This window comes from Dama dama, chromosome 1 (assembly GCF_033118175.1).
Source record: "Dama dama isolate Ldn47 chromosome 1, ASM3311817v1, whole genome shotgun sequence".
In the NCBI taxonomy this organism is placed as follows: domain Eukaryota; kingdom Metazoa; phylum Chordata; class Mammalia; order Artiodactyla; family Cervidae; genus Dama; species Dama dama.
In genome coordinates this window covers 17,293,597-17,306,200 of record NC_083681.1, presented here as the reverse complement: position 1 = coordinate 17,306,200, position 12,604 = coordinate 17,293,597, and the positions used below count along the sequence as shown (strand labels likewise).

General features: G+C 42.4%; 1 protein-coding gene across 2 annotated transcripts in view; it reads left to right on the top strand.

Annotated features, from left to right (window-relative positions):
- PIWIL4 (piwi like RNA-mediated gene silencing 4) overlaps positions 1-12,604 on the top strand; it is a 111,540-nt gene that overhangs the window by 86,691 nt on the left and 12,245 nt on the right. For both annotated transcript variants that reach the window (XM_061143979.1, XM_061143970.1), the window contains 2 exons: positions 5,875-6,059; positions 7,986-8,058. In XM_061143979.1, coding sequence (XP_060999962.1) covers positions 5,875-6,059; positions 7,986-8,058 — 258 coding nt within the window. The remainder of the gene's footprint in view (positions 1-5,874; positions 6,060-7,985; positions 8,059-12,604) is intronic.

The following is a 12,604-nucleotide window of genomic DNA, read 5'->3' as shown; positions in this document are numbered from 1 at the left end:
CACAACTTATTTCCCCGCCTAAACCCCAAGAGCCCTGTATTTTCCTTTTTAATCCGGGTGTACAAGGATTTAGTGGCACCCAGCAGAATTAGGTTAGTGTGATTGATGTCACATTTACAGATGCATTAGAAGACTTCCCTGGTCGTCCAGTGGTTAAGAATCCACCTGCCAGTGCAGGGGACACAGGTTCGATCGCTGGTCCAGGGAGATTCCACATGCCACGGGGCAACTAAGCCCACGTACTGCAATTGCAGAAGCCCATGGGCTGTGGAGCCAGTTCTCTGCAACAAGAGAAGCTGCCTCAATGAGAAGCCTCCACACTGCAACCAAGAGTAGACCCTGCTTGCAACCACAAGAGAAAATCCTCACACAGCAGTGAAGACCCAGTGCAGCCAAAAATAAATAAACAAAAGATGCGTTAGAAAATGTTGCTTCGCGCCACCGCAGTCAAAACATGTAGCCTATTATTGGGTGTTGTTTTACTCTTACATTGCTTAAAAAAATTTGTGGTACCTGAAAACATTGTTTTAACTGGTGGAGGTTAATTCCGGTAGACTCTGTTTCCTGATACCAGCGTTCTTTCTTTCCCCCAAAATAGAGTGCTGCTCAGTTGGTGTAAACATGAAGAAATTCTCCCAGAGCTCACCCCAGCCATAGCAGTTAGGCAGAGAGGCATTCAGAAACCTGGAGAGACAAATCATTGCTTCTCTGGGGTTTCCACTGAAAAAAAAGAACCAACTTTATGCGAAAACTGTACATTCTCTCTTTTCCCCCCTCTGTTTTGCCCATTTTTTAAGCCAGTTACATTTCATTTCATTTTTAAAGGTACTCTTCTTCCCCTTATTTGATGCAGGTAAGTCAGCATGTTGAAATTAATGATTGAGCAGCGAATGTTTTTTTTTTTTGGCAGGATGGAGATTCTTTTTTTCATTATTGCTTTTTTGATAATCTATTCAAATAACCAAAATCCTTGTTGGAGAGGCTAAGGAAAAACTACTTTAAACACAAAACGTTGTCAAGTCCTAAAATGTACACCCTCGTTAAGATCTTGGTCAGGAGTCAGTAAAAAGAGGCTCGGTTTTAGTTCCACACGGGAAGTGAGATGTGACATATTTTAAATGGTCTGTTTCATCATCTCTAGGTAAAGTCACACTTGTTAGAGTTTTGTTTGCATATTTTTGCCCAGAATCAGATCTCCATAGCAGTCCTGAGTGCTCAGTCGTGTCCAGCTCTTTCCAGCCCCATGGACTGTAGCCTCCCTCTCTCCTCTGTTCATGGGATTTCCCAGGCAACAACACTGGAGTGGGTTGCCATTTCCTACTCCAGAGGATCCTCCTACTCCAGGGATCAAACCCGCATCTCTTCCATCTCTTGCATTGGCAGGTAGATTCTTTATGACTAGCACCGCCTTGGAATCCCCCTCCATCGGAAAAGTGGCACTAAAGTGGAGAACCTGCCCCCTAGGTTAGGGGTAGGTTAGAAGTGGCTGCGTCAGCGACTTCTCAGCTGATCCTGCTTTTTTGAAACTGGGTTTGAGAAACTGGGGCTTCCCTGATAGCTCAGTTGGTAAAGAATCCACCTGCAATGCAATTGATCTGGAGACCCCAGATCAATTCCTGGGTCGCGAAGATCCCCTGGAGAAGGGATAAATTACCCACTCCAATATTCTTGGGCTTCCCTTGTGGCTCAGCTGGTAAAGAATCTGCCTGCAATGCAGAAGACCTGAGTTCAGTCCCTGGGTTGGGAAGATCCCCTGGAGAAGGGAATGGCTACCCACTCCAGTATTCTGGCCTGGAGAATTCCATGGACAGTATAGTTCAGTTCATTTCAGTTCAGTCACTCAGTCTTGTCTGACTCTTTGTGACCCCATGGACTACAGCACACCAGTCTTCCCTGTCCATCACCAACTCCCGGAGCTTGTTCAAAGTCATGTCCATTGAACCGGTGATGCCATCCAACCATCTCATCCTCTGTCATTTCCTTCTCCTCCTGCCTTCCATCTTTCCCAGCATCAGGGTCTTTCACACTGAGTCAGTTCTTCACATCAGGTGGCCAAAGTACTGTAGTTTCAGCTTCAGCATCAGTCCTTCCAAGGAATATTCAAGAGTGATTTCCTTTAGGATGGACTGGTTGGATCTCCTTGTAGTCTGAGGGACTCTCAAGAGTCTTCTCCAACACCACAGTTCAAAAGCATCAATTCTTCGACGCTCAGCTTTCTTTATAGTCCAACTCTCACATCCATACATGACTACTGGAAGAACCATAGCTTTGACTAGACAGACCTTTGTTGGCAAAGTAATGTCTCTGCTTTTTAATATGCTGTCTAGGTTGGTCATAGCTTTTCTTCCAAGGAGCAAGCGTCTTTTAATTTCATGGCTGCAACCATCTGCAGTGATTTTGGAGCCCCTCAAAATAAAGTCTGTCACTGTTTCCATTTTTTCCCCATCTATTTCCCATAAAGTGATGGGAACAGATGCCATGATCTTAATTTTCTGAATGTTTTAAGCCAACTTTTTTCTGAAAGTTTTAAGCCAACTTTTTCACTCTCCTCTTTCACTTTCATCAAGAGGCTCGTCAGTTCTCCTTTGCTTTCGGCTATAAGGGTGGTGTCATCTGCCTATCTGAGGTTATTGATATTTCTCCCGGCAACCTTGATTCCAGCTTGTGCTTCATCCAGCCCGGCAATTTGCATGATGTACTCTGCATATAAGTTAAATAAGCAGGGTGACAATATACAGCCTTGACAAGTTCTCCTTTCCCAGTTTGGAACCAGTCTGTTGTTCCATGTCCAGTTCTAACTGTTGCTTCCTGACCTGCATATAGATTTCTCAGGAGGCAGGTAAGATGGTCTGGTATTCCTATCTCTTTCAGAATTTTCCACAGTTTGTTGTGATCCACACAGTCAAAGGCTTTGGCATAGTCAATACAGCAGAAGTAGATGTTTTTCTGGAACTCTCTTACTTTTCGGTGATCCAGCCGATGTTGGCAATTTGATCTCTGGTTCCTCTGCCTTTTCTAAATCCACTTTGAACATCTGGAAGTTCACGGTTCACATTCTGTTGAAGCCTGGCTTGGAGAATTTTGAGCATTACTTCACTATCATGTGAGATGAGTGCAGTTGTGTGGTAGTTTGAGCATTCTTTGGCTTTGCCTTTCTTTGGGATTGGAATGAAAACTGACCTTTTCCAGTCCTGTGGCCACTGCTGAATTTTCCAAATTTGCTGGCATATTGAGTGCAGCACTTTCACAGCATCATCTTCTCTTGGGACTTGAAATAGCTCAACTGGAATTACATCGCCTCCACTAGCTTTGTTTGTAATGATCGTTCCTAAGGCCCACTTGACTTCACATTTCAAGATGTCTGGCCCTAGGTGATTGATCACACCATTATGGTTATCTGGATCTGAAGATCTGTTTTGTATAGTTCTTTTGTGTATCCTTGCCACCTCTTCTTAATATCTTCTGCTGTTGTTAGATCCATACTATTTCTGTCCTTTATTGTGCCCATCTTTGCATGTAATGTTCCCTTGCTATCTCTCATTTTCTTGAAGAGTTCTCTAGTCTTTCCCAGTCTATTGTTTTCCTCTATTTCTTCGCACTGATCACTGAGGAAGGCTTTCTTATCTCTCCTTGCTGTTCTTTGGAACTCTGCATTCAAATGGGTATATCTTTCCTTTTCTGCTTTGCCTTTAGCTTCTCTTCTTTTTCAGCTATTTCTAAGCCCTTGTCAGACAACCATTTTGCATTTTTGCATTTCTTTTTCTTGGGGATTGTCTTGATCACTGCCTCTTGTACAATGTCATGAACCTCCGTCCATAGTTCTTCAGGCACTCTGTCTATCAGATCTAATCCCTTGAATCTATTTCTCACTTCTACTGTATAATCATAAGGGATTTGATTTAGGTCATACCTGAATGGTCTGGTGGTTTTCCCTACTTTCTTCAATTTAAGTCTGAATTTTGCAATAAGGAGTTGATGATCTGAACCACAGTCAGCTCCCAGTCTTGTTTTTGCTGACTGTATAGAGCTTCTGCATCTTCAGCTGTAAAGAATATAATCAGTCTGATTTTGGTATTGACCATCTGGTGATGTCCATGTGTAGAGTCTTCTCTTGTGTTGTTGGAAGAGGGTGTTTGCTATGACCAGTGCGATCTCTTGGCAAAACTCTGTTAACCTTTGCCCTGCTTCGTTTTGTACCCAAGGCCAAATTTGCTTGTTACTCCAGGTAGCTCTTTACTCCCTACTTTTGCATTCCAGTCCCCTGTAATGAAGAGGACATCTTTTTCAGTGTTAGTTCTAGGAGGTCTTGTAGGTCTTCATAGAACCATTCGACTTTACCATTCTTCAGCATTACTGATTGGGGCATAAACTTGGATTACTGTGATACTGAATTGCTTTTCTTGGAAATGAACAGAGATCATTCTGTCGTTTTTGAGATTGCATCCAAGTACTGCATTTTGGACTCTTTTGTTGACTATGATGGTCGCAAAGAGTCGGACACGACTGAGCGACTTTCACTTTGAGAAGCTGAGTACACAAAAGGTTCACAGGCCTCAGAGTGGCCTTGGGTATGTGTCCTGGGTCACCTGCCAGCCAGTAAAGCTGGGAGTGTGGGTGAGAGGGCAGTGATCCTCCTCACACTGGCTGTAATGGGAAAGAATGAATCCTGGCTCCAGACAGAACCCTTCTGGAGGCTGAACCCTTCCCCTGGGTTCTTAGGTGAAGGTTGCCCCTGAGGCTGAGCCCCTGCCTGGCCTCCTGTGTCGCGGCCCTGGGAGCATGGCTGGGGCCTGGAGTGCTTGTGGGAGATGCCCTGACCGCAAAGTCAAGTCCAGGGCCACCAGCTGGCTCCATAACCACTTTCAGCCGTCGCTTTTCAGTCTGTGAAACAGGGGGATAGGAATGCTTCTTAAACAGTACTGTGTGAGTGAATCACTGGGGAACTCGTTAAGACGCAGAGTCTGGTTCAGTGGGTCTGGGATGGGGCCCAGGACTGCATTTCTAACGAGCTCTCAGGAGACAGCGCTGCTACAAGACAGCACGCTGAGTAGCAAGGAATTAGCTTATAGTGTCCTTGTAAATTCTACCGTGGTTCTTCCTGCCTCACACACCAGGGACTTTTGATTTGATTTCAGAAGGCTGGGGACTAGTCTGAAGTCTGCCCTCTTCAATGTCAGGAGCTTGTTTTTCCTGGTCTCCCGGGGAACCGTCCAAGAATAAGGAGCCTGTGTCTTGGCTTCATCTTTGCTTCTGGATATAGCTACTCCTAGTGTAATGTGGAGTCTTAACTGTAGGGTTTGTTCATCTCAGTATGGTGACCTGGAAGATCAGTCATCAGCATTTCCCACTCACGATTTCTAGATGCCTAAAGCAAAGAGACCAAACTGGACAGTCACTCACGTGAGTCTCTGTAGTAAAGATCTTAGGTTTTTAGAGCTGGAAGGGAACCTAGAGATTTGTGGGGTTTGTTTTTGGGGTTTGTTTTTTTTTCTCTTGGTCACACTGTACAGCTTATTCCCCCACCAGGGATTGAACCTGTGTCCTCGGCAGTGAAAGCTTGGAGTCCTAATCACTGGACCACTAGGGAATTCCTGGGAACCTAGAGATTTGAACCAGACACTTGCCTTTGCCCATGGCAGAGCCCCATGAGGTAAAGGACTTGCCAGCAATCTACAGGCAAGGAGGGGTGGACCTGGGATATCATTCACTTGCGTCCACTCCCAGGCAGTGTGTGTGGTGTTCAGATGTGAAGCACTTCTATCTGTGTTTTAAGTCTGTGAGTAGTTAACTGTACTGAAACTCGTTTTATTATGACAAATATGAAGTATTTCCACATTGTCTTTTTTTAAAATTATTCTCTGTTATTTTTCTCAGTGTCAACCTGCCTCTGCAGCTGACTGGTCCAAGGATATACGAACTTGCAAGGTTTTAAGTGCACAGTCTTTGAATAAATGGTTGGTTATATGTAGTAACAGAGCTGAAAGTGTGACAGAGAACTTTCTGAACTGCTTGAGAAGAGTTGGAAGTCCCGTGGGATTTAATGTGGATCGCCCCAAAATGTGAGAAGATGCTGAAAGTCCTCCTCATTTTTTTCATATGTTAATATGGTTTGGTTAGAAAGGTAATAGGAGGTAATGGCTGAAAGAGCTACAAATGTTTCTTTATGTCAATAAAATTTCCTGCTATAGAGTGCCGAGATAATAGTTATAAGTAGATAGAGTTGGCAATGATTAAAATTTTATCCAGTTAAGATGTATCTTATGTTGGTCTTTATAAAACTTTATTTTCATAATTCTTCCTAGGCATTAGTCTGATTACCTCAATGTCTTTCCAGTACTAGTTGAGGTATGAATTTTTAATAAGTTCATATATTGCCTTCTCAACTTTTTTCTGAATTCCTCCATATCACTTGTTTATAAAACTTAACAGCAGTCAGGATATTAACAAAACTTGCATTTCCTGACTTATTTGATAGATTTTATGATTTAAAATTTATTGTAAAAATAGATCTGAAAGAAGTTTTTATTCTTCTGTTCCTGTGGCATAAGATTAGTCATCTAAATAGTTTTCTGATAGAACCAGGTCTTTCATTTAGCCTTTGAACATTTATTGAGTATCTACTACTACATAGTAAATGATTTGCTATTTGCATAGGATGAGATAAATATGATGCTTTCAATTTAGTAAGAGATCCATTCATATACAATCACACTCAAAGCTGAATGTTGTTTTAATTTAGAAAAGCCACAAAGTTGGTCATGTCTTACTTCATTGCTTAAAAAAAGAACAACAGATGCTTCTTTTTCTTTGCTGTAGTGGAGGTGCAAATGTCCTAATTGCCAGGGTGGGGAGTTATTCTTTAAATACATGGTTACTAATTAATTACATCATCAGCGCAAGAATTATTGTAAACCATAGCTTTTCCCGAAGTCTCATTTTACAGTCGTCTAGAATTCTCTTCTTATCAAATCTGTTAACAAATCTCCTGCTTTAAGTTTCACCTGCTCTAATTTCTCTTAACCCATGAGGTAAGAAGATAGGAAATGAAAGAAGCTACAGTCTCAGACCTGAACTGGCATCAGAGGCTCTTTTTCACCCACATTCCAGCAAGTCTGTGCTCTTGTTCTGTTCTTGGCCTGTTTTGTTTGCAAGCTCATATTTTATTCCATCCTTTTTCTCTCCTGTGACGTATCTGTTTACTTATTAGATTTATATGCGTGGTTTCTCCCATCAGAAACAGCACTGCTGGTCACTTCTGTTGTAACCAACGAGAGGCAGATAGTGGTCCTGCCACCTGGCAGGCAAGCTTTAAAAGGCCCCTGGGCATTGGGCCTGAGAGATTCCCATGTCAAGAAAACAGATCTATAAATTCCTCTGAGTGGAATTACTTTCTGTAACCTCTGGCCCCTAATATACTGTAGCCACAGAACAGATAATTGATAAGTACTCCACTGATTGATTGATTAATTAAGGCTAGATATTCCAGGCTCCATGCTGCAAGGTGCCACTAAGGAAAAAAATCTTTTAGTTTGAATTATACAGATTAGCTGGATATCTTGATCTTATTAATCTAATGATTTTTATTTTAGAGTTCCCATGGAGATTCAGAATTACAGAATTTTTACTCCCAATTTAACTTGACCTCTGTTTCAAACGTTTGATATTGTGACTTGTGGTTTCAAAAGGACATTTTCAATTTCATTTTGAACAACAGACTTGTTTAGATAGAGTCTGTGGGAACTCTATACAATGGAGAAAATTTTAGTTTTCACTAATCTGTTTTTTATGTTAATAAAAATAGTAATTAAATATTTCTGGCATACCTTGTTTGGGAGAAGCAATTTTAGACTCAAAAGGTTTCAGTTTAATGATTTTTTTCCCTCAAATTATAGTCTGTTATAAAAATTGACTGCTATTATTTTTAACACTATATGATTATGTGCTACTAAAATTTATACATTTTCAAAATTAATCTTTTTATGTAGCATAAAAGTACAAGAAAATCCAGCTGCATTTATTCACGCTATACAGAAACATGTTAAATATGAGGTTCAGTTGGTAAGTATAGGATATTTTTTGTGTTTTAAGATATAATTTTTATTTTTCTTCATATCAGCCTTGAAAGAAGGAATTTGAACATATTCTTCCACAGGTTTTCAAATAGCTGTGCATTTCCCCAAACACCCAATAAAGTATTGATCTTGGTATTTTAATCAGATATTTTATTTTCCTTTCATATTTCTAATATTAATTTTTAACCCAGGTGGCGCTAGTGGTAAAGAATCTGCCTATGAATGCAGGAGACACAAGAGATGTGGGTTTAATCCCAGGGTCAGGAAGATCCCCTGGAGAGGGAAACAGCAACCCACTCCAATATTGTTGCCTGGAGAATCCCATGGACAGAGGAGCCTGGTGGGCCACAGTCCATGGGAACTGAAAAGATTTGGACATGACTGAGCACCCACCCCTTTATCAGCTTATTGGATATGTTCATATTTTTCAGCTTGTTGGTGGGAGTCATCTTTTACTTAAGATAGATTGACTCCTATCTTATCCCATAAATGTTGGGGCACCCAGTTTTCTTCTCAGTGTTTCAGGGGGTTCTTGGAAGGTGTAAGTTTTCCATGTCACCTGTGGTTCCATGTTCCTCTTCCTCTGAATTCTTGTCCCCTTTCATGGGTGCTCTTTCCTTCTGCTTTATAACACCCACAATTGCTTCATTTCCCAAAGTATCATGTGTGTGTCAGTGCATGTTGTGTGTAGTGAATGTGTGTGTGTGGTGAGTGTGTGTGGGTGTATGTGGTGTGTGTGTGTGTGTAGTAAGTGCATGTGTGTATGATGTGTGTATATGTGTGTGTGGTGTGTGTGTAGTGTGTGCATGTGTGTGGTGTATGTGTGTGTGTGGTATGTGCATATGTGTGTGGGTGTATGTATCTGTGTGTGGTGTGGTGTATCTGTGTAGTGTGTGGTGAGTGTGTGTATGTGTGGTGTGTGTGTAGTGAGTGTGTGTGTTGTGTGATGTGTGTGTGTAGTGTGTGGTGAGTGTGGTGTGGGGTGTGTGTGTGCGTGTGTAGTGAGTGTGTATGTGTGTGTGGTGTGTGTGTGGTGAGTGTGTGTATGTGTGTGTGTGGTGTGGTGTATGTGTGTGTATAGTGTGTGCATATGTGTGTGGTGTGTGTGTGTGTGTGGTGTGTATCTGTGTAGTGTGTGGTGAGTGTGTGTATGTGAGTGTGTGTGGTGTGGTGTGTGTGTGTAGTGAGTGTGTGTGATGTGTGTGTAGTGTGTGGTGTGTGTGTCTGGTGTGGGGGGTGTGTGTGTGTGTAGTGAATGTGTATGTGTGTGTGGGTGTGTGTGAGTGTGTCTGTGTGTGTGGTGTGTGTGGTGAGTGTATATGTGTGGGGTGTGTGTGTGTGGTGAGTGTGTGGGTGTGTGTGTGGTGTGTGTGTGTGGTGAGTGTGTATATGTGTGTGTGGTGTGGTGTGTGTGTGTAGTGAGTGTGTATGTTGTGTGTGGTGAGTGTGTGTGTGTGGTGTGGGGTGTGTGTATGTGGTGAGTGTATGTGTGTGCTGTGGTGTGTGTGTGTGGTGAGTGTATATGTGTGTGTGTGGTGTGGTGTGTGTGTGTGGTGAGTGTGTGGGGGTGTGTGTGTGAGTGTGTCTGTATGTGTGGTGTGTATGTGTGGTGAGTGTGTGGGGGTGTGTGTGTGAGTGTGTCTGTGTGTGGTGTGTGTGTGGTGAGTGTATATGTGTGTGTGTGGTGTGGTGTGTTTGTGTGGTGAGTGTGTGTGTGTGTGTGTGGTGTGTGTGTGTGGTGTGTGTGTGTGGTGTGTGTGTGTGGTGTGTGGTGAGTGTGTGTGTGTGGTGTGTCTGTGTGTGTGTAGTGAGTGTGCGTGTGTGTGTGTGGTGAGTGTATATGTGTGTGTGTAGTGAGTGTGTGTGTGGTGAATGTGTGTGTATGTGTGTGTGTTACGTAGCTGACTTTGCTGAGGGTTTGGGGCCAAGGCACGATCACATCACATACCACCATTCCAGACAAGTGAAAATTGACTCACATTTTGGTAAAGGATTTCTCAGCCCTTCCTGTGTCTTGGAAATGTTCGCTTAGCCTCTCACTGTACTGCAGTGCTTCTCTGCCCCAGCTCCTATCTTACTCCCCTGGTTCGTTCATCCCAGCTCCCAACCTTGCTATTCATATCTCACACAAAGCAGTTTAGTTAGGTACCTCTTTCTTTCCACAAAAATTTGCCCATAAGGATGTTATAATAAACCAAGGAAATTCTCACTCTAAGAGCGTTTATTTTTCACTTAAAAATGTAAAATTGAACTTACAGAAAAGTTGCAAGAATAGTACAAAGAACTCTAATATACGATTCACTCAGATTCCCCGATTGTTTGATTATGTTTACTATCATTTTCTGTCATTTCCTCTCCTTCTTCTCTCCCTCCCTCTTTCCCTTCCTCCCTCCCTATCTTATTTATTTTTTTCCTGAACATTTGAGAGTAAGTTACAGGCATGATGCCCATTATGCTTTTCATACAGTTAGGCACATTTCCTACGAACAGGGTCACTGTCCTACGGAACCACAGAACAACCATCAAAACCAAGGAGCAGTACCACCAGCTAATCTACCAACTCCATCCACAGTTCTCCATTTGTCCCCAGAATGTTTTCTCTTGTGAAAAAATCTGCTATATTGCATTTAGTTGCCTTGTCTCTTTAATCTCTCCTTCAGTCTATAACAGTTCCATAGTTTCCGTTGACTTGGATGACCTTCCAGTTTTTAAGGGTATAATAGACCAGTTATTTTATACAGTGTCTCTCAACTTGGGTTTTTCTAATGTTTCTTTATCATTAAATTCAGGTTATACACTTTGGACAGCAATATCACAGGAATGATTTTGTCTTCTTACCAGGGGTTACTCCATTAGGTGGTTTCTGTCAAGCTTCTTCTTTATAAAGTTACACTTTTTGGTAATTAGGGGTTTTTTGGTAGGAGATACTTTGAGACTGTGTAAATATCTTGTTTCTCATCAAACTTCACCCACTAGTGTTAGAATCTGTGGATAATTCTTGTCTGAATCCATTGCTACAACATCTGTGCGTGTGCTCAGAAGCTCCGTCGTGTCTGAGTCTTTGAGGCCCCATGCCCAAACTGTCCTTGGTTTTGCCAGGAGGAACTCCATTCAAGATGGCTTCTGTGTCTTTTTGACGTGTTCTTATCTTTCTTGGAACACTTCCTTACTGTCTGACACATTAAGATATTCCAGGTTAAGTTAAGTTTTGCTGCCCAGCTCTAGAGTTGTATATTTCTCCAACGAGCCCTGATTCCTTCTGGAAGAGATCAGTATCACTAACCAAGATCTGGGCACTGGGTGTGCTTACTTGCTGCTCGGATGTCACGGCCACTAGGCCTTCCCAGGGGGCAAAGCTAGGAAATATGTATATGTGTGTGTGTGCATGGGCTTCCCTAGTGGCTCAGTGGTGAAATGTTTGCCTGCAGTGCAGGAAACGTGGGTTCAGTCCCTGAGTGGAGAAGATCCCCTGGAGAAGGAAATGGCAATCCACTCCAGTATTCTTGCCTGGGAAATCCAATGGACAAAGGATCCTGGTGGGCTAGTCTGTGGGTCACAAGAGTTGGACATGACTTAGAGACTAAACTATCACCGCCACATGGGTGTGCATATATATACATGCACACTTGCATCTATATTATTGCTGTATGTGTCTATGTATATATTAAAATATTTTATCAAAATTCTAAATATGAAATGTGTTCAGGTCCCTAGTTGCCACCCAGTGCCACAGGAGATGGTTCTCCCTTTCCATATCTGTAGCCCTTATCTCTGAGAGTGAGAAGCATGGCCCTTATTATTCTCCACATACTTGCTTATTTCTCCATCCCAGGTGTGTAACCAGTCTCACTTGGCTCCCACCTTCTTAGGTCCTGGTTCCCATTGGGCCACTCCTTGCTTAGCCCCAAATTCACAGGATGCAAGGCAGGAAGGCCCCTAAGATAATTTTTCTGGTACATTAAAAATATTTTCTTCTTTATATGATTCAGTGTGAATTTTAGCTTTTGATGTTATGATTTGAAACAATTCTATAGGTGAAAAAAGTCACTGTATTTGTTTTCTGTTGATTATGGCAGTGCTTATATTTTCTATAATTTGGGAGAGGGTGGTTGAAAGTAGAGAATAAAAGATAGGAAGGAGATGGAGTTAGGCCAGGAGAGGTCCTTCTGTGAGGGAAATACCTGATGGGAAATGTAGGCAGTAACAGAGAAGACTGGAATTTACCAGGGCATCTGAAGCTTCTTTCTCTTTATTTTCCTTCCCGTCATACCCTACACTCAAGTCTGAGTAAACAAACAAACAAAAAGTGTTGTTTTTTCTTTAATTTCAGATGTCCAGTGCCTAATGGGGAAAAAGACTACAGTTTAAGCTAATTCTCCACTTTGCTTGTCTGTGGATGCAGTTGGGGAGTGGGGAGCTGGAGAGCCACAGGGAAGGGTCACTGCAAAGAAGAGAGCTAGCTGGAGAAAAAGCTAGGTTGGAAGGGAATTTGAGGAAACTGACCAAATCAAATCAGGAGAGAAGCAGAGAGG